This window comes from Hippocampus bargibanti, linkage group LG04 (genome assembly GCF_051943395.1).
Source record: "Hippocampus bargibanti isolate YZ-2025 linkage group LG04, ASM5194339v1, whole genome shotgun sequence".
Classification (NCBI taxonomy): Eukaryota; Metazoa; Chordata; class Actinopteri; order Syngnathiformes; family Syngnathidae; genus Hippocampus; species Hippocampus bargibanti.
In genome coordinates this window covers 18,316,041-18,337,388 of record NC_142737.1, presented here as the reverse complement: position 1 = coordinate 18,337,388, position 21,348 = coordinate 18,316,041, and the positions used below count along the sequence as shown (strand labels likewise).

At 42.5% G+C, this 21,348-nt stretch overlaps 2 protein-coding genes and 1 long non-coding RNA gene across 3 annotated transcripts in view; 2 read left to right on the top strand and 1 right to left on the bottom strand.

The window, feature by feature from the left end:
- Positions 1–4,344, top strand: part of dock5 (dedicator of cytokinesis 5) — a 46,973-nt gene extending 42,629 nt beyond the window's left edge. Inside the window, exons 45-51 of the mRNA XM_088994535.1 lie at positions 307–390; positions 479–616; positions 858–1,030; positions 1,192–1,333; positions 2,438–2,597; positions 2,793–2,911; positions 3,018–4,344. Of these exons, the coding sequence (XP_088850661.1) occupies positions 307–390; positions 479–616; positions 858–1,030; positions 1,192–1,333; positions 2,438–2,597; positions 2,793–2,911; positions 3,018–3,119 (918 nt within the window). The 3' untranslated portion in view covers positions 3,120–4,344. The remainder of the gene's footprint in view (positions 1–306; positions 391–478; positions 617–857; positions 1,031–1,191; positions 1,334–2,437; positions 2,598–2,792; positions 2,912–3,017) is intronic.
- Positions 4,345–8,159: 3,815 nt separating this feature from the next.
- LOC148899355 (uncharacterized) lies at positions 8,160–9,071 on the top strand. Its single transcript, XR_016114604.1, has 3 exons — positions 8,160–8,296; positions 8,472–8,562; positions 8,654–9,071. It is a non-coding gene; the product is annotated as an uncharacterized LOC148899355 (long non-coding RNA).
- A 3,486-nt stretch (positions 9,072–12,557) lies between these two features.
- On the bottom strand, positions 12,558–21,188 carry tas2r202 (taste receptor, type 2, member 202). The gene is made up of 2 exons (XM_088993839.1): positions 20,714–21,188; positions 12,558–13,484 (listed from the first exon to the last, which is right to left on the bottom strand). Exons 1-2 carry the CDS (start codon positions 21,004–21,006, stop codon positions 12,803–12,805), a joined length of 975 nt encoding a protein of 324 aa, XP_088849965.1. The 5' UTR covers positions 21,007–21,188; the 3' UTR covers positions 12,558–12,802.
- Positions 21,189–21,348: the final 160 nt, after the last annotated feature.

Sequence of the window (21,348 nt, the reverse complement as noted above, 5' to 3'; positions counted from 1 at the left end):
GTTGAAAGAAAAAACAAAACCCGAACAAATTTAGGGAATGGAGTTCCACGTCATGCTTTTCAATTTCCACATATGTGACTTTTCCGCACCTTTGGTAAATACACTTCAAGTGAATGTTTAATTCCTCACCCCGATAAAAACAGGAGCACGAGTTATTGATGGCCTGGAGACTGCTATGTTCACAAGGGAACTGCTGTAACTTATTTGTCATGATGTTGAAACTTCCTGCATTGAGTGTAGCTTGGGACAATATTTGAGGGGTGCATGTTTATGATTTTTTATTTTAAAACAGTCCATCTTCTTTAGGCTTTCTTTACCGACGCCTACATTCACTCACATCCCGAAGACCACGAGCGTATTGAGGTTCTGAAGCAGCTCATTGCCTTGCAGGTGAATCTTTGCACCAGCTTTCTCACTGACGTTGTTCTTCAAGCACAATACGTCGCGTCACACTTGACCGCCCGTCTTCCCCCTCCAGATCCCTGTCCTGGCAGATGGCATTCGCATCCACGGGGAGAAAACGACGGAGCAGCTGAAGCCCTTACACAACCGCCTGGTTACTTGTTTCCAGGACCTTCGGGAGAAAGTGGAGAAGCATTACGGCGTCATAACCTTGGTGCGTTGCCAGATGAACACTCAATTTTAAAGGAAGAAGAACACAAACGTGATTCTTTGGCCCGCTTTTCTTGCTACCACCCAGTTCACATTCAACGAGCAGTGAACATTGTTTTAGTCCTGGCTAAATACGTTTTCACTAGTGCTTTGCAACTTTAATTTTTTTTCACAATCAATATGCCAAATGTGCCTTCGCCTGCCAAAATTCCCTCATGATGCTTAATCCTATTTGTGTGCCCCAGCCCTGCTCTCTCGCAGAGAAAAAAAAGAGTCGCGTGGGCTCTGTGGTGATGCCCTACATCCTGTCCTCCACGCTGCGCCGCATGTCCACTGTCTCAACCCTCTCCAACGCCTCCTCAGCCCTTTCCAGCGGCTCTGCGTCCTCCGACGGACCTTCAGGCATTTCCTCCCAAGAGTCAGTACTTCCTTGTTAGCCCCTTTTGTCTCCCTTAGCCAGCGTTCGTACGTGTTCCTGCTCACTGATCATGAGGGCAAGCCTCTCTCAATTAGCAGATTTTGCAACACGTTTTCATCCTCCTGCTTCTCCTTTTCTTTTCCCTCATCATTCTCAACCAGTTCCTTATTGTCCCGCCCCGGCGATCGTAGGAACTCAGTGTTGTCCCGCTCAGAGGAGGACAACAGAATCGCAAGAAAGAACAGAAAGGAGTGGAGTGTGAGCAAGTCTCAGGTCCTGCTGGAGAGACAGGATGCATATGAGGTGAGTACTTTTCTCTTTTCATTTTGTGAACCAATGCCATACTGTTTATTATTATGATTATTATTTATATTACTGTATTTTCCGGTCTATAGTGCGCCCCATAGTATAAGGTACAACAAATGTTTTCCAAATATAATATAGAAATATGTATAAAAGTTTTCCAAATATAAGGCACACCACATTATAAGGTGCTACAGTAGAGGCTCGGGTTACGCACGACTTCATCTACAGGGGGAAATTGAGTCAGTGGCTGCTGACAGTAGTTGCAAGACCTGTTGTGGTTAAATGTTACTTCACATATGAGGCGCACCTGCATATAAGGCACAGGGTCATCATTTGAAGAGAATCAAGGCTTTTGAGTGTGGCTTATACAGACGCTGCCCACCTTACGAACGAGATATGTTTCAAGTGGTCGTCCGTAAGGTGAATTTGTTCATAAGTGGTTTCTGTGTTATATTTTTTATGGAATGTATTTTTAAGCAAACACTGAATGGGGGAAGTATAAAACATAGACGTTCTAACAGTCAAAATAAATTCACGCTTACTGCAGCATGACGAAATATATACATTGGATCTTCAGTCAGCCATTACTGAAGCTGCTAGCACGTAATTACTAAATTACATGCCCGCAGCAATTACTTGTTGTTATGCATCGAGTTCTCCTGGAGTGTCAACTGGGAAGAGGGATTTCCTCCCCGCCCACATACTCTACACAGCCGTAAACGAGCTTGGCGGATCGGGGCCTGAACTCGTTGGAAACACTTCAGAATAGCCGGGCGCTGATTGGTCAGCCTTTGTGTCCGTAGTGTCAACATCCAGCCCTTCAAACCTACAATGTGTCTGTGTGTGTGCGTGAAGCACAGTAGGCCGCCAATCGCAAGCGAGCTTGGCCGGAAAAAGGCACACAATACAAAATCTAATTTACAGCATCTCTGTCTGAACATTTATCAACATGCCCACAAAAATGTTCAGGTGTACCGTTGTTCGTAACTCGAATGTTTGTAAGTCGAGGAGCGTCTGTGTGTTAGCCACCTGTGAATTGGGGGACCTCAGCGTTTCTGCTTAATGAAAATTCTCACTTTTTTTTTTACACTTTAATCCCAGAGTCCTGCAGAGAAGCAGCAGCGTCCCAAGAGTTTACAACTGGGCGACAGACGACTGGCGCTCTCCTTGTTCCAGGGTGTCTCGTCCCAGCTCAGCCTGTCCAACCCACTCAGTCCTCTACCTGCCTCTCCTCACACGCCTCTTACACCACGCAGCTCAAGTATGAAACACAAACTACCGCTCTGAGAGACACACATACACTGCCTGTCATCATTTCATTTTCTGTCAGTCATGACAGATATAGCCACCTTGTGTAAGCGCATTCTGCTCTAAAGCCCAAATTAGGCCTCACACATACGCATGTTGACAGATGCATGCTGTCTGGATCGGAATCATTTTCTCTCTTATGTGGTAGGTTTTTCATCGCTGCTCAGTGACAATGATGCCAACACCATTGACACCCCAGGGACACCCCCACCAATGCCTCCAAAGAAACACCCGCATGAGATTGACATCGCTGCCTTCTCTTCAGAGGTGCATCTGCTCAAAGCAAATGCCATCCCACCCACTAATGCATATTTAATGGAATATAAACGCTTAAATATTCAGAAATATAACACCACTCTCTGCTTCTTTGCAGTTCATTCCTCCGCTGCCAGTGAAAATTGATAGCAAGCCTCCACCGCCGCCTCCCAAAACTCGGAAGTCCATGTTCCCCTCATATGAGCAAAGTCCCCAGTAGGACCACACGGACCATCAAACTGCTGCTTCTTCCATGCAATGCTGTGATAAAGTGCAGCTTCGTTTGAGACGGTGGAACTCCAGAGTTCACAACAGATGCAGGAGCATCTCAGTGATATATTTACAAGTTTCAGGGGCCTTTTTCACAACCCTCAATGAAAGATAATGTGGAACACTATTTCAGGTGCCACCAATTTTTATGAAATAGTTCGATTAGATTTGCTTTTTGATCACAAAGATCAAGCTTGACGCTGCTTAGATTTATTCCACATTTCAACAGGTAAAAGCTGTATTCTATACTTAACGTTAATCATGACCAAGGAAAACAATTTAGAGCAAACTGTGTGTTGTAATTTGTGCGTGCATTTGCGGTGTGGGTGTTGGAGCTAAAACTTTGTTTCAGAAACACTGGATGGCATTATTGAATGTGCTACACATTTATTGGTCGTTTATGATGTGAGTGCTGTAATTGTTTGCCTTCAAGCAGCATCATGTTGGTGCTTTTTATTCAAAAGAATAGTTTGACATTGTGGGATGAAAATGTTTTTTTCTTTAAAACATCAAGACATGTTGATGGAACAAAAAACAAATGTACTTTTATAGCGTCTGACTGAAAACAGTGATGCGTGTGAATATTCAATTTCATTTCTGATTTCATTTGATAATGTTGGTGGTGGATAGAATGTACAACTTGAGCTCCAGTTGTGTTTGCAAAAAATAATAATATTGATGTTTGCAGACATCTTTTTACTTCACGGTTTTGCAAATTTCACCGGCTCCCTGTTGCATGTATGTAAAATGTCAAACTATTTCTTTGAAGAATCCTAAACACTGTGGTACAAACACGGAGGCATTTTAAAGTTCATATATATCTTCATGCCTCCATGAATTTCATGGCTATTCCTGAAATTAATTTATTGTTGTTCGTTGTAGTCCAATATTGCTGTTGTATTGCAGATCCGGAGTAAAAAAGAAATGTCATGCATGTCATGCAGCACATGTATTTACCACCAAGTTACATGTGCCTTTTAGATTGCCAAAACAATGCCATGGAATCAATGAAAGTTAGCAGTATTTAAATAGAGTTTTTTTTTAAATAGTTTCAAGAGAATTCTATTTTTTTCTACTGCACACTGATGAATATACATTGAACAACCGTTTCATAGAATGATTTTCTACGCTCTTGTTGAATGCATAAAATTAAAAAGTTTCTGCAAACTTTTAAACACCTCTCCTTACTCTCTGCCACTGTTACCATACCAACCGAAGTTCTTGATTCCTGTTCAAGGTTACCGCATCTTGGATGCCACTGCACCAAGGCTGATGTGTTTCAAATACAATTAGGGTAGGAGATGGAAAATGCTGCCGGAAAAGCTAACACTAATCTACAAGCTGTTGGCTGTCTACAGGGAGGAGTTTATAGGATGTTTATTGGGAGTCATTTGATGGGTCTTCCCTTTTTACATTTGGATTGCTCATGGCCTATTCTTTTATGTCAGAGTGTGACACAGTGTAGCACTCTTGGTTGCATTATCCATGAGAAACAACTATTCCAAGTGATATTACTCTGGGTTACTGTTGCCCCAGGTGCCTGGAATGTTGCAAACGAGTCTAGCACATGTACTGGATACCACTCCACTCGGAACTTGATGCCGTCGTCAATCTTAGGATATCAATTTGAGTCCAAGGGACAAATGGATCAAGAGGTGACCAGGCAGGCTACTCGGTCACAACTTGTGGAAATGTGTCTGCTAAAGAGGCAGTATTTACTGTCTTTATAGAATCACCTTGGTGGACAATGTACAAGTTGACTGTACAGTCCTCATGGGCTAGTGTCCTGCTTGTATTACACATTTGAAATGATCAGGCTCTTGCAAAGCTTGGTGATGAGATGATCATTGGAATCCAGTCTGTTCTAAAATATACTGGATGGTGTCCCATGAGGATTGAAGTTTGACAATTTGAGTTGATTTGTCCTTTGTAGTTTGTACAACTCCTGCATTATTTTGAATGTGTTAAATGTATGCATGTCATCGTAAAATTAAATTACACCAAACTCATTGTGAAATGTAAAGAACTATAACGATGCAATATTCCGATATACTGAGCAGTAATCATGTTACGTCATTTGTATAATGGTGTGCAATCTAAATGTTGCATCAAATAACAATACATGGCAAATGTTTACTTTTGATTTTCACTGTCACATAAATGTTCTATTACTAATGTTAATTTTGAACATGGAAAATGGATGGATAATGCTTATTTTAGCTGATGCTTGTTATCGTGTGGATCTTGGAGTGAGATGTGAGAGCTCAGTTTTAATGTATGTTTAAAATATCCAAAAATATCAATTGAATGGACATACAGAAAATGTACAAGAAAAACCCCAATATCCATCACCATGTGGATATTATTATTGGTTGTGTGTTCTGTTGAGCCAAAGTGAGGCATAGCTCCACTCCAATGGATAAGGCAGTAAATGATGGAGGCTGTGACATGAGGTATGATTGAACTGCTCTCAACAAAAGAAAATGCGGCCTTCCGTTGGCTTGCTGGAGGCATCGCAGGCGTCTGGGATTAGCTCATCTTTGAACCTCAGTGGGTGGTGCCACAGGGTGTGAACCATTCAAGTATGGCAAATATGTTCTATTTCCAAGTTGCTGAGGGTAGATTTGTTCACCATGACGGCACTGTTCAGGAACACCAGGGGTCTGTCTCACACTAACATAAAACACACGCACGCGCACACACACACACACACACACACACACACACACACACACACACGATCCCACTATGGAGCATTTACATCGGCTTTCATTTATAATCTATATAAACTGCACGTGTATGTATTTTTACTGCAGAGTGTTTTGCTGAGGGTGCTATCTGCTGACCTGAAGCAGAACTCTTGAACCTTCTTTCATTTAAACAACTAAAAAAACTATTCACACTGTGGGTAACTCTTGTTTTATTAATTTCCTCAGTGCCCTCAATGTCACATATATTTTTTAACATTTTTGGAGGGGCCTAACACTGTCCGGCCCACTATGCTTGTGCTTCAGTTATATGCGTCAATGAAATATTTACATTGACAGGTACTGTGTGGTGAGCATGTGATCCGAATAGTGAACACTTAATTTGGTGGCTGTGATGTGTGCACACCGGATCTACTCGATGCAGATTGTCAAGTTTCACATAAAACGTGAAATGACAAATACATGCATAAACAGAGCAAAATTAAGTATAGGTCAGCACATCATTTCTTAATATTAATCACACATTCACTGTTTGCCGTAATTTAAGAGAATTCAACTCTTTTTTTTTTTAAGTTATTGCCCAGACGAATATGGAGTGCAGGCCTTCTCTGATGGCCTAAAAATATCTGAATCACAGACTAATTTATTATATTTTGTCCAGAAATTATTTTTACACAATTCTCTTTCTTTTTAATTGTCTTTCAGCCTCCTTTCACTACTGTTGCACTGCTTCCAAACGTGTTTTTCTATTTAAGCATTTAACTAATCACATTTCAGCCGCCATTTGTTGCTAGTCAGAAATCTACCTGGACGCCTTCACAATCAGTCTGTCGGCTGTGGAGCATCAGCATAACAATTAATGGTGATGAAGCTGTTGTTTTAACTCATCACAGTTTGAGATGGTGTGACAGGTTAAAAAGGACCTTATTTAATATTTTAGTTACAGGTAAAGCAAATCGCAAATGGTAAACATCTAAAATGTTTATTTAAACAAGGAACGCCTGCTTTGTTTAGTGTTTCGTGTCGAACCGATTTAAATTGTTGGACAGGAAGTTGTTGTGCGCATACGTTTGCATTCGAAGTAAACCACGGTTCAGTTAAGACGTACACCACCGCTTGTCTTGTGTTTTTTTTTCTGAATCACACAACACTGTATCTCCTTTACCATAGTGGAGAGTGCAACAATGGCAACCCAAGGCCTGTTCGATGGCACTGGCAACGTCAGTTTTCGCAAATTAGGATTGACTAGTCACGAGCCAATCATAGTATCACCAGCCGCGAGTGATAAGCGCATACTCGTCAGAGCTATCACACTGTATTTGTTGCAAGCATTTTTTGTGTTGATTCACCGTAATTTCCGGACTATAGAGCGCACCTGATTATAAGCCTCAGCCACTACATTTTTAGAGGAAAACCGATTTTGTACATACACAAGCCGCACCTGTATACTTCATAAGCCGCATGTATAATTTAACAATAATAATAAGATACTTTGTTCCCAAACAGTGCCTGTGACGCGGCAGTAAAACGGTAACAACATGGTAACAACACGCTAGAAACACAATAGCAACACAGTATAACATGTCTGGTAAAAGAACATACTGGTAAAAATCACAGTAAGGCGTCTTCATCTTCCTCCTTTGAACTAAAGCCATCAAAGTCATCGTCCTGTTTGGGAATGAAGTAGTGTCATATAGACGTCGTCACACACCCCCTCAGCCTCTCTTTCGCGGTCACTGTCGCGTTTCAGTGTTTTTCTAGTGCAGTGTTTTTCAACCAGTGTGCCGCGGCACACCTCGTCCCATTCATTTTGAACGGCAGGGTAGTCCCCCATTCATTTCTATGCAGGTGCAGTACCTCCGTCGACCGCTAGGGTGAACGCCCCCTACGCAGTACCTCTGCTGACCACCTGAGGGCGCCCTAACCTTTCTGTCAAAAATGTAAATAAAAATAAAAAGCGTTGCAGTACTTCGTTCGGCGTCCTAGGTGGGGCTCGTCCCATTCATTTTGAATGGGAGGGTATTTCCCCCATTCATTTCTATGCAGGTGCAGTACCTCCGTCGACCGCTAGGATGAACGCCCCCACGCAGTACCTCTGCCAGCGAGATATCGTCAGGTGTGCCGCGGGAAATTATCCGATTTGTGTGCCTGTGCAGTATAGCGCCTGGCAGAGTAATCATGTAGTACTCTTCCATACCAGCAGGTTGCAACAGCGGGTAGTTGTGCGTCACTAATTCGCTTTGAGAGACGCGAATTAGTGACGCATGGATAGCGCGGCAAGTGCAGATTGTGGCTAGCGGGACGACGGTGAAAGTGATGGAGAGGTTTTTGAAGAGGAAAAATGCTGACTCAGAAGTGGACCCTGGACAAAACCCGGACCCAAATGAAGGCCCTAGCAAAGACAGTGACGTCGAGCAAGGTTTGTGGCGCGAGGCAATACAACGAAAGCTATGTTTCATTTGGATTTACTTTTTTTTTTACCGGAGATGCAGCGGCACCGACTCCATTGTGATTGGTCTGTGGTGAAAAGCTCTCCAAATGAAATGAAAAACTGCTTACAAGTTCAGATAAAATAAATGGTTTTTCCTTCAAAGGTGCACCTCTGGCAGCAACACGTGGAAAGGGGCAATCTTGAAATGTTCCCACTCACCAATAAACGGCAAGATGTCAATACTACTGCACTGTGTGAGTTAATAGTGAAACATCTGAAAACTCTTGAGGAGAAGATGACCCATTCAGCTCAGCATCGGCTGTTGGAATAAACATGTCTTTACAGGAGCAGGAGGAACTAACTGAACTGAGACAAGATCGTGGCCTCAAGCTAACCTTTGCTGATCTACCTTTGGACAGTTTTTGGTTGGCAACTGCCAAGGAGTTCTCCATGCGGGCAAACAAAGCTATCTTGACATTGCTCCCATTTTCCACAACATATCTGTGTGAGGTGAGCTTTTCAAGCCTGACTGCAGTAATAACAAAAGACAGAGAAAGACTGAGAGCTGTGGAGGAAGAGCTTCGTGTCTGTCTTTCATCCATCCCGGCCAGGATATCAGATCTCTGTTCGTCCAATCAGGCCCAGGTTTCACACTGAGTAAATATAAATATGAAAGATTATAAAATACTTTTTTTCTTTGTGTTTAGTTAAATCCTATGTTATAATATAACATCATTCTTCAACGTTTAAAAAAAGCTTATATTACCAATATAACATTGTTATATATGTATTTTTTTATTTAATTGTTATTAACAATATGTTATGACCTGTCATATTGTGTTGCACATTATGTGTTTTGTGTATGCTGTGGCTGGTATATTGTTAATTATTAATAATATCATAAAAAAGGTGAAAAAAGCATACATTAACAGTTAATACTTTCCCCACATCTTCAGCTGGGGGGGAGATAATTTCAACGGAAGAAATGTGCCTTGGCTTGAAAAAGGTTGAAAAACACTGCTCTAGTGGATTTATAGTAAAACACACCACATTTTTTTTCAGTCGGGATTGACTGAGATGGAGCACTATTGAAGGCCATGCGATGAAATCCACGGCCCGCCACTGATGGGGTGGTAGGCAATCAGATGCATTCATCACTCTATCTATTTACTGTATTCATTTTTACGACTGCTCATCTTGTCAGGCTCCTTTGAAACTTAAGCCTATCTCAGCCGACTTTGGGCACAGGTAGCTTATAACGTCCTCACACACTTTATAAAACCAAATACAAAACTGTTAAGCAATGCAAACTACACTCACCACATGTTGTGAAATGACTACCTTTCTTATAGTTTCAATCAAAACATCATTATCATTATTTACAGATGTACTTAATTTTATGATTGAGTGATTAAGAAACAGACAAAATCATTAATGTGAGATATCGCAATCCTTTCTCTGCTTTTACTGATCCATGCAATCTGTGATTAAACTTTGAAATGACATTAATTTCGGATATACCTGTCAAATACAAATAATGCATTCCACACGTTCACTAAGCATGACATCCGCCTTCCTTTGGCATTTAACCACAAGGAAGGCGCAAGTAGACACCGGAACATGTCAGGTATTTGAACACCTACACTGTCTGTAAGTAAAGAATCTGCTTTAAATTAGATATCAAGTAGACAGGATGAACTTAGTACAACGATTGCTGCTCTATTGCGTCTTGCGCCAGAAAGGTTCTGTGCTTGTTCTTCAGTTTTATGCACCAATGAAATATTTACTTCCTATTCTTCTGTTCCAAATGCATAAGCTCTGCAGTCTCTTCAAAGGATCCCAAAAAGTGTACAAAACATGAAAGGTCTATTGTGCCTTGTCCCACAAAGATTCAACTCCCATCCCCCTCACTTCACATTGCAGAAAGCAGATCTTGAAGACCAATTGTACCCTGCCCACCAGCTGTTTGAATTGCTGCCTATGTGGAAAAGTTTAAGATTAATCAAAACTCACATCGTAAGATTCAGAGGCAATCCACACATGCAAAAGGAGAACATGTAAACTCCAAAGGAGAAATGTCGTCGGCCATGTGTGAAACCTGCTCACCAAATGTTTCACCGTCCCTCCAAACATCAAGTAACTAAAATGAATATTGAAAAGTTAATGCATAAACAGAAAATGCTTTAAGTCTGAATATTTTGAGTCACTGCATTCCTTGAAGAACTACAGGCTGTCACGGCTAGGAATTGAAGCGCATGTATGTGGGACTGGAGATGTGAGACACTCTCTTTTCATCAATGGATACTACAGCTTCGTGTTTGCTTTCAAAATTTAGATTGTAGCAGACACGCATATTCCACCATGACGTCCCTCATCCACTGGTGAAAAGGACGTTTTGATCCTCTCCTCTTTCATGTAGAACTGCTTCATGCAACAAAGAGGGTGCAGAATGTGCTTAAGATTGAATGACTGTCGATGAGAAGGTTTCTTCAGCCGTCATCATTGAAGGTGTCGGACGTTTCGCCTCCTATCCAAGAGGCTTCGTCAGCGAACTAAAGTCTGACTGGTCGTATCGGCCCTATTTATATATCCCTAATGTCCAGACATGGCGGCGCCGGACACAGATATGATAGGTCCCTACTCTCAGGTTGGGGGCAGCAGAGGACCACTCCCTGTGGTCCCACTGATTGTTCCTACATTCCTGACTAATGACTGGCCTGTTTGCCCCACACCCACCGGCATCACCTCATCAGCATTACAAATGTTGCCTAACCTGTTTTGCCTAAGCAGGCTGTTGTACGAACGATCCAAATTGAACCTCACCCCACCAAACCGGTTTAATGAAGGATTTAGTTGTTTTATGAGAATTGCTTCTTTTACTCCCCTTTCAAACCATCTATGTTCTTTCGCTAAGATTTTAACCTCATTGTCGTCAAATGAGTGGTTGCTAGCTTTTAGGTGCAAATGTACTGCCGATTGAGGCCCACTATTATTATCCCTGCGATGTTGATAAAGTCAACCTGAGAGTAGGGACCTATCATAGCTGTGTCCGGCGCCGCGATGTCTGGACATTAGGGATATATAAATAGGGCCGATACGACCAGTAAGACTACGTCTGTGTAAGCTCTAAGTCGTACAGGAGTGGTCCAGCGATGAGAAGGTTTCTTCAGCCGTCATCTGTACTTTTTTGAAGGTGTCGGACGTTTCGCCTCCAATCCGGATTGGAGGCGAAACGTCCGACACCTTCAAAAAAGTACAGATGACGGCTGAAGAAACCTTCTCATCGACAGTAAGACTTTAGTTTGCTGACAAAGCCTCTTCGGTAGGAGGCGAAACGTCCGACACCTTCAAAAAAGTACAGATGACGGCTGAAGAAACCTTCTCATCGCTGGACCACTCCTGTACGACTGAGAGCTTACACAGACGTATTGAATGACTGTGTTTTTGTGTTGTCATATTATTTGTTATCTTGTTCTTTTGACTTCAAGATGGTGCCACGAGAGTGGCTGCCTTGACAGCAGAACCTGCATTTTGTTTTTCTACTTCTTCTTTTCCTTCCCTCATCCTTTCATCATTTTGCTGCTGTGAAATGTAAATTTCTCCCGTGTGAGTCAATTAAAGGCAAATCTAATCTAATTTATAGAAAATATCTCTGCTAGAAACAGACTATACAATAAAAGTTTTGAACCATGATCATCACCGAAACAACACCGGTTCCATTACACCTTTAATATAAAGAAATTAAAAACATTAAATATTTTTGGTGATGTAATTTGGTAATTTCTCCATTGCGCATCTCATTTCATCTTGTCTTGTCTTGTTTTGGCTTATTTCATCTCAATCAGAGGTTGGCTTTTTGTATCCGAAACGAATACAAAATACGGATTTATATTCCTTTTTTCTTATTTCACCACCCACACCCCCATATGTTTTTTTTTTTCCTTACGTTCCCTTCTTGAGGATTTTGGTCAGGGGATTTGTCAACTGTCGTCTGATGCAGTCCTTTCAGACCCTTTCACGATTGAGGGATATAAAAAAAAACAAAAAGACCTTGACTTTCTCAGACTTGTCGTACTTACTTGCACAATGACAATACAAAATCTAGAAAATGGTCTAGAAAATTACAATGTCACAGTTGGATTATAGAATGTTTTGCAAGCTTTATTGAGCTCAAGCACTTTTTATGCATTACAAAATTGTCACGGTACACCACACAAAAAACTCAAAGAAAAAAAGATAGAATAAAATAATGATCTTGTTCCAAATTCATCAAAAATTGCCTGACACTATGCAAAAATTGGGCTTGTTCAGATGAACATGTGTTAAGAGTGAATTGTACCCTCCTTCACTGTACAATGCTCCTGTAGATGGTTAAACAAGCACATTATTTGTCGTGAATAATTAATCATTTCCAACCACTTAGATGACGTTGGATGGAGAGTAGGGATATCGCTGGATTACAGTGCAAATATTTGCTTCTCATAAACTGATCCTTCAATTCTTGATCTTTGCGGGACATCGGACGGATTGGTGTTTCTGCACAGGCACCTTCAGATAAGCCAAACCCGGATATGCATCCATGCAGATGTTAAAATCATGGATCAAAGCTTTCCAAAGTGTTTTTCTGCCATAGATCAGCACCATGGCAGAAACCGTAGTATAGATGGATGTGAAGAATAACGTCAGCGTGATGGCGTTCTCGTGATGCACGACTATCTGGTAGTTAACATAAAGGTCGACCATGAGGAAGAGGAGGAAGACGGCCACCAGGGAGAGAGCCATTTGGATCACTCTCATCTGAGTGCCCAACTTCGGGACATGAGCGCCATTGGTGCTGGCCTTCATGCGGCAGAGATGCACCGCTAGGTGCACGCTGATGGAGATGCAGCATTTTACCATGAACATCCCCGGCAGCACATCCGCCAGGATCAAATAGAGGGCCTCGTATATCTTTCCAGGCTTTGTGTCGGGCATTAAGACCCCGCAGTCTTTGTCTTCCCTGGTGTCATTGACGGCGTGGAAGACCACCAGCATGGGCATGCAGGTCCCTAGGCCAGTCAGAGGGATGATGAAAACAGCAAGTGTCACATGCTTGATGATGGTGGCTTGGATGTGCGTGTAGCACTGGTTGGGCGTGCTCACCAGCTTGGTGCTGTAGTAGAACGTCAGGAAGCCGCTGTCTCACATGATGGTTGATAGAGTGTTTATGCACATTAGTAAACATATTACGTTATTTCATGTTTAGATGAAGTAAACATATGTTTTTTCATGTTTAGCTTAGCATATATAATGAATTGTGCACGTTTAATTTCAGTCTAATTTAGTTAAATAAAACTATCAGTCTTATTAGTCAATAGTCGTGGAGAAAAAGCAACAGCTCCAACTTCAATCTGAGACCCGCCCAACGCTGAATTGCTCGTAACCGATTGGACGGGAAAGGTCGACTTGTTCGCAACTGATTGGACAACAGATCGCCACTCTGTATGTTTAAAAACTTGTCAGAGCGGGAGCTCTTTCTCTTTGTTCTTTGTGCTCTTGTGCTCATGTCTTCGTCCCACCGAGACGAGAAGTGCTTTCTCTGTCTCATTAGAATAAAGTAGTTTTTTGTTCACCATCTATTGTACTTGCTGATATTTTTATCAAGTGAACTCCAGACAATGCGCGAACCAGGAAAGACAAACGAAGTTTTAACCGGACATTAATTGGTGCCAAGAAACCCGTGCCAAGTCAACCAGTCTTTGCGTGAGGACCACACTGGGTGACCAGTCAAGGCGAGACGGGAGCTAAAGAAGCTCCTGGTGGTTGACCCGTTTTATGATTTTTGACGGGAGGCACGCTTTGAGATGCGCGTCAAACCTGCTCTTTGATTGGGGCGACCTACGGAAGAAACGAAGATTTTTTTCGTTCTTCACTGAAGCCTGCTCGTGCAATCCTCCACGCGAGAGACGGAAAGAATCACAACTTTCTGGTGGCGTTGTGGCTCCTCGCGTTCTGGCTGAAGGACTACACGGCAGCATTCAAAAGTTCACTAAGTAAGTAGCGCGCTAGCTAGCAGCCATTGTTTGAATGCATTGTGAGACCTCTTCTTGGCCAGAGACGGTCTCTTCCACTTGACTCACGTACGGACCGGTGTGAAGCGATTTTCGTTAGGCAAGGTGGCCAAATGAGAATACGTATGCCGGTGGAGGAGTGCATATTAATGTGCACGAAGTATCCACACGCCGAATTGTGAATCGGAAGTTTTCCAGCGAAAGAATATTGTTCACAAGGTGGTGATAGCTGGAATTCAGTTTGTGTGGTGGACCGCTTTTATTCTGAAGAGCGGAAGTGTTTTAGGGCAGCTGCTATAGTACTGAGTCGAGAGGAAAGAAATAAGATCAAAAATACATTCTTAACTTGGTTTGTCTATGCTAGCATGGTGGCACAGAGAAAGTTCTTTGTCTCGGAGAGAAAAAAGGGTGGGGGCGAAGTCATTTGAGCCGTTGGTGTGTGTGTGTGTGCGTGTGTGCGTAAGAGCATTCCTTGTGTGTGTGCGTGAACGCGCATCCTGGCTGAGGATTGGCGCGAATCACGCCCTTTGTTCTTGGGTTTGAATCAACATCGCGAGGTGTGCTTCCTTTCTTGTGATAGCTAAAGAAGGAATTTGTTGTTGCAATCGTGAAAATGGGTGCTATTTTTTCTAAAAAGACCCCAATTCATAGGGACGTAGAGTTTATGTCCAAAAAGTTCCCAGGTAGCGAACTTTATTGCAAGAAGTGGATGGACTGTAGTACATTCTCTGGTGCTTTGCAACTACAGCTTTTGACGGAAGTCATGTTTCGATTGAAACTTCAGGAAGCATCCGCGATGAAAAAATCTCTTGGAAAGATACGTGCCGAGATAATTGCCTGCGAAGCTTGGATTGCGCAAGCAAAAATCAGAGAGAGAGAAATGGAAGCCAAACGGATGAAAAAAGAGGAGAAAGCGATAGTTGCAATGTCTTCCAAAGTGAGCTCTGACGATGAGACTGTGGCTTCGTCTGTTGCACGTCCCAATGAAAAGTTGGTGGAAAATGGAGAGCAGCCATTGTTTCAATCCCCAGAGCTCCCCCACGGGAGGCGAGGAGGAGGGGCGGGGGGCGGCTGCCCCGAGCAGGCGCCACGACAACCCCCCTCCTACCACTCCTTCGACCCCTCCTCCGCAGGGCTGAAGAAGGGGGAGGACGCCATTTGTTCAACCCCTGTGGGGCGGGTGGGCCCCCCTGGGTGGGCCCCCCAGGTGATGACTCCAAATGTCTGTTGGGCAGACCAGCAGAATGGAGCGCTTATGACCCCTACTGGAGGAATACGAGGATTACAACCTGATATTAAAAATCAGATTGCTGCTGATTGTGTCTCTTCGCGTACGAGGAGCAAAGCAAATTGTTCTGGACAATTGTATCCGTTTGAAGAGTTGAATGGAATTGAAATGAATAATGGAAGCGACTGTGACGTTTTGCCACTCATTCAGGTAGCAAATCCTAATTCTTCAAGCATACATGATCAAACTATCTTGGTTTATCGGCCATGGGGCGACAGTGATGTTGCAGAGGCGTGTAAAGGACTAGGTGATGTTGTTGAAAATGCAGAAAGTTGGACTGAGAATTTTGAGGAATTATGTGCTTCTTGTCAGTTGAATGGACAAGAAACACTTAAGGTTCTCAGGAGATGCTTGGGACACCATTGGAATCGGGTGAAAGGTGACTTTACTGGGAAAACATCGATGGGAACGAATATGACGTACGAGGAAGCGTCAACCCAACGAAGATTGATTTGTGAAAACGTCCGAACATTATGGAAAAAAACACCAAACTTTGGCTTGATTCAGAATTGTAGACAGTTACGTGGGGAAGATATTAACATTTTTCGGGGACGCTTGGAAAATGTTTTTCGAAACCACTGCTGTATTCCTGAATCTGCTGATGAGAATTCCATATATGTCAACCAATTCAAGCAAACATTTTTGCAGAATTTGACGCCGGAAATTGGAGATTTCATTCGCAAACATTATGTCCAACACCGGACTGGAAGGTTGGTTGATCTCATGGAATGGGCAATACACGCCCAAGAAGTGGTGAGAAAAAAGTGGGGAAATGGTGCAGATTCGCCGATGGAACATGTGATGGCATCTACCATGGGTAACATAATGGAGAACGTGTTATACCAGGATCGGATGAAGAGACGGATGCCGCACAATGATCGATGCTACAGTTGTGGCAGTGTAGGGCATATTGCTCGCCACTGCAAAAAGAAACCTATACCGAAAGGGAAACATGGGAAATCTTACAGACCTCCACCATATAATACGCGATATGGTGAAGGACATAAAACAAAACATTCAGATTGACGCGAGGAACCCCATTTCAACACTGATGACAACAATCACAACAGTGAGGAATGGGAATCAATAAAACCAGTTGAAATCTTGGATTTGACTAATGTGTTTGCCTTAACCTTACCGGAAAACGAAAAACCTTATTATTGGCTAAAAATCGGGAAAAAGGATGTCAAATTTCTTTGCGATAGTGGTGCATGCAGATCAGTGTTAAGAGACACCATTCCAGGTGTCACTCCGAGTCGACAACAAATTTATGTGGTATCTGCAGATGGGAAAGTGACATTGTTACCGATTTCCAAACCAATAAAAATTTTAGATGAGGGACTAACTCCATACAAGGTCACTATGGTCTTGAGTGGAGAGTGTCCTATAAATTTGTTGGGGAGAGACCTGTTACAAAAATTGCAAATAGCTTTAATACCAACAGAAGAAGGGTATAAACCCAAAAAAGTGAATTTTCTGGAGTCCTTCGTAGTTGACGCTATGGGGGACCCAATAAAGGTCGATTCACTAGAATTATGACTGATGGCCACTTTAGGGGCGGAGGACTTTTCAGACGTCCCTGCCACCCTTTGGTCATCGGGAAAAACTGATGTGGGCTTACTTAAAACAGCAAAACCAGTTGAAGTATTGCCTAAAACGACTTATCGACCAAGACTTAAACAATATCCATTAAAACAGGACGCTATTATTGGCATCACCCCTGTAATACGGGATATGGTGAAAGCTGGTATTTTGATTGAAGACCCAACTTGTGAATGTAATACACCGATATTTCCTGTTAAAAAAGTGGAATCTGGAGTTTGGAGAATGGTGCATGATTTACGACAGGTAAATAAATCCATACAATCACGTGCTCCGTGTGTGCCAGACCCGCACACATTATTGAACAGTTTAAAACCTGACAAAAAATGGTTTACAGTGATTGATTTGAGCAATGCCTTTTTCTCCATTCCGTTACACAAAAATTCACGTCATTGGTTCGGATTTACATTTAATGGGAAAAAATATACATATACAAGATTACCACAAGGGTTTACAGATAGTCCTACAATTTTTTCACAGGAAATGTCTTCGTGTATTGCTGATTTTAAACATCCTGAATCTTCTCAGATTCTTTTGTATGTTGACGACATCTTAATTGCTTCACCGACTGAAGATGAGAACAAGACTGTATCAATAGCTTTGTTCCAATATTTAGCGAATACAGGTAACAAAGCTTCTTTGGATAAATTGCAGTTCTGTCAACAAGAAGTAGTTTTCTTAGGACATCTTTTGTCAAGAAAGGGAAGAGAGTTGACAACTAAGAGAAAACAGACAATTTTGCAGGTTCCTCGACCTAAGACGAAAAAACAGATGATGACGTTTTTGGGACTGTGCAATTATTGCAGAACTTGGATTCCGCATTATGCACAAGTTACCCAACCATTATTGACACTTATATACCAAGACGAAATGGCACTGAAAGACTCTATTCAGTGGACCGAAGAGGGCAGTAAAGCATTTACAGAATTAAAAAATTTGATAGCAAACACTAGCGTCTTAGCTTTACCTGACTATGACAAACCTTTTGTTCAAACAGTTGACTGCAAAGACAAATACATGACTTCAGTCCTGTTACAAAAGCATGGACAAAAGCTGAGACCAGTTGCATTTTATTCTAAAAGAATAATTCAGATCCAGGCGCTTTGTTGGCAAAATGGTTGTGTGAAATGTTGTACAACAACAAAGAGGTCCACAGCACGTGTACTGCCGCAGTCCTGTGTTCCCTTTGCAGGAACAGAGAGGCTGCTGGGCTCCCCGAAGGCGCTGATCAAGGTCTGCACCAAAGTCGGAGGGGCCATTCACCGTGCTGATAACCACGCCAACTGCCATCAAAATCGCCGAGAGGTCCACCTGGGTGCATCAAAGCCACTGCAAAATCGTTCACCAACCAGATCCGGAGCAGGTGGAAGAGAGACGGAGCCAAACCACTCAATAGCCATGGGTTTGGTCCACATCATCTTGCTGTATGAATTAGTGGAGGCAATCCAGATGACGCACGTAAAGCCTCCCATTCCATCAGCCTGCCAAACTCCACCATTGCAACCAACGATGACAGAAAAGTGCCCTAGCATGGCACATCCTGTAGCCTGCTTGCCACTACAAGATGCAGGAATCATCTCATTTCCTCTTAACATCCTCAGGAACGAAGCACGACAAACGGGAAGTGATTACCCTCATGGTTCTTGGTACGCTCGTATCAAGTCAGGGAAGACTTGGACCACTGGTTGGGACTCAGTTGTGGTCCATTCTGAGCCCAAAACAAAATGGGTTCAAAATAGCTGTGCCCAAGAAGCAAAACGAATTGTCAGAAAGGTAACTCCAGGGAACTGGTTAGGAACTGGAACTGGCACAATGACGGTACAGGTCAAAATCTAGGTTTTATAGATGAGAATAGATGTTTATACGTGCTACCGTTAAACACCAATGTCACCATTTTACCTGTATCTTCACATCTTTGGTGGTTATGTGGTTGGAAAGTATATTCTTTTATTCCTCCGAAAGCCTACGGTATGTGCGCACCTGTTACTGTGACTGACAATACTTTCATCATTACCAGTCGTCCAGCACACCATCATGTGAAAAGAAGAGTGTCGTTTAAGCCCCACGATTCGATCTGGGGAACTGATGTTCCAGAACAATTCAAACACCATAGCACGGGAAGTAAGGTAATGTTAGCTCTTTTTCCACAAATTGGAGTAGCTAAAAACATGCTACGAATTGAAACAATTGACTACAGGTTTCAAGTGTTTGTAAACGCCAGTTTGGAAGTAGATGAAATGCAAAACACTGAAATTGCAGCAATTAGACAAATGGTGCTGCAAAATAGAATGGTTTTGGACCTTTTGACAGCGCCACAAGGGGGCGTCTGTGCTATGGTGGGTGATACTTGTTGTACGTACATACCCGAAGAAGCGAATTCCATAAACATGACTGATGCTCTGTCTGTTGTCAGGGATCTCAGAGATGCCATGGCCAAAGATCACCGGCCTGATCAACCGTGGATCTTTGACGGGCTCTTTGGGGGCTCTTGGTCTAAGACTTTGCTCAGAATGTTTATCCCATTCGCAATTGTGATTGTACTTATTTTCTTAGTCATTGGTTGTATTATTCCATGCTTAAGAACAATGCTAATGAATATGATAACTAATTCCCAGGTGAATTACGCAAAGGTTTTGTATCAACAAATGCGTGAAGGGAACCCAGTGCTGTAGCTAGGGATAGTACACCATGGCCAGAGAGTGGTTGCTCCAAAGAACAAAAGCAAAAAAAGAAAACGGAGAGCCGAGAAGGAGTTTTCCTCATTAAAAACCCTCAAAAATGGAGAGGTTATATATCACAGCAGCAAAATTGTGATAGAGGTTTTTCGCCTTCTCCATGGTAAGTTAAATAATATTAGACGTTGGATAGATGAGATTAGAATGGTTCCCTGTGCAATTAGTATGACGTGCATGCATGAAATATTTTGGAAATGTATGAACTGATGTTTAAATGTACAACAGGAGGGAATGATAGAGTGTTTATGCACATTAGTAAACATATTACGTTATTTCATGTTTAGATTAAGTAAACATATGTTTTTTCATGTTTAGCTTAGCATATAATGAATTGTGCACGTTTAATTTCAGTCTAATTTAGTTAAATAAAACTATCAGTCTTATTAGTCAATAGTCGTGGAGAAAAAGCAACAGCTCCAACTTCAATCTGAGACCCGCCCAACGCTGAATTGCTCGTAACCGATTGGACGGGAAAGGTCGACTTGTTCGCAACTGATTGGACAACAGATCGCCACTCTGTATGTTTAAAAACTTGTCAGAGCGGGAGCTCTTTCTCTTTGTTCTTTGTGCTCTCGTGCTCATGTCTTCGTCCCACCGAGACGAGAAGTGCTTTCTCTGTCTCATTAGAATAAAGTAGTTTTTTGTTCACCATCTATTGTACTTGCTGATATTTTTTATCAAGTGAACTCCAGACAATGCGCGAACCAGGAAAGACAAACGAAGTTTTAACCGGACAATGGTGAACTTGAGACTGAAGGTGATGACCAGCATGACGGTGTAGGGCACCTGAGCGATGTAACACTTGCTGTCCACCTCGTCCATGCTCATCCAGAAGTAGCAGACAAGCTGATGTGTGATGTTTGCCAGCGACAAAGCCACAATGATACTCTCGCTGGGGCTCCACTGTTTCTTCTGCCTGGAGTGGAACGCGCACGTCAGGAAAATGTAGACATTGAAAAACACCGTGGTGACAGCTGACGTGCCCGTCAAGAGCCACATGGACATTTTGTTTGTTTCAAGCATGATGAGAAGCTCCTCCTATCCCTGGTATACTTGAGACTGAAGGTGATGACTCTCACAATTATTCTACGTCAGTAACAATCTGCCCGCTTGTTCTTTTGTAGGCCAAGTCCGAATCTTGTGTTAAAATACAGTGGCTGGGTTTATTTCTTAATTTACCATTCTCAATCCTACTGGAGGGTTCTTCTTACATTTTCCTCACAGTCCTTTTCAGCATCATTGGCTCTGCCTGAAGAATCACACATTTGGTTTTCTTGCTGCAAGTGTTAATCCTTGCCCAAAGTTGGCTGCAGGAGGAGACGCGACGGACATTTATACGTCTGAACATTACATGCGATTTGCATC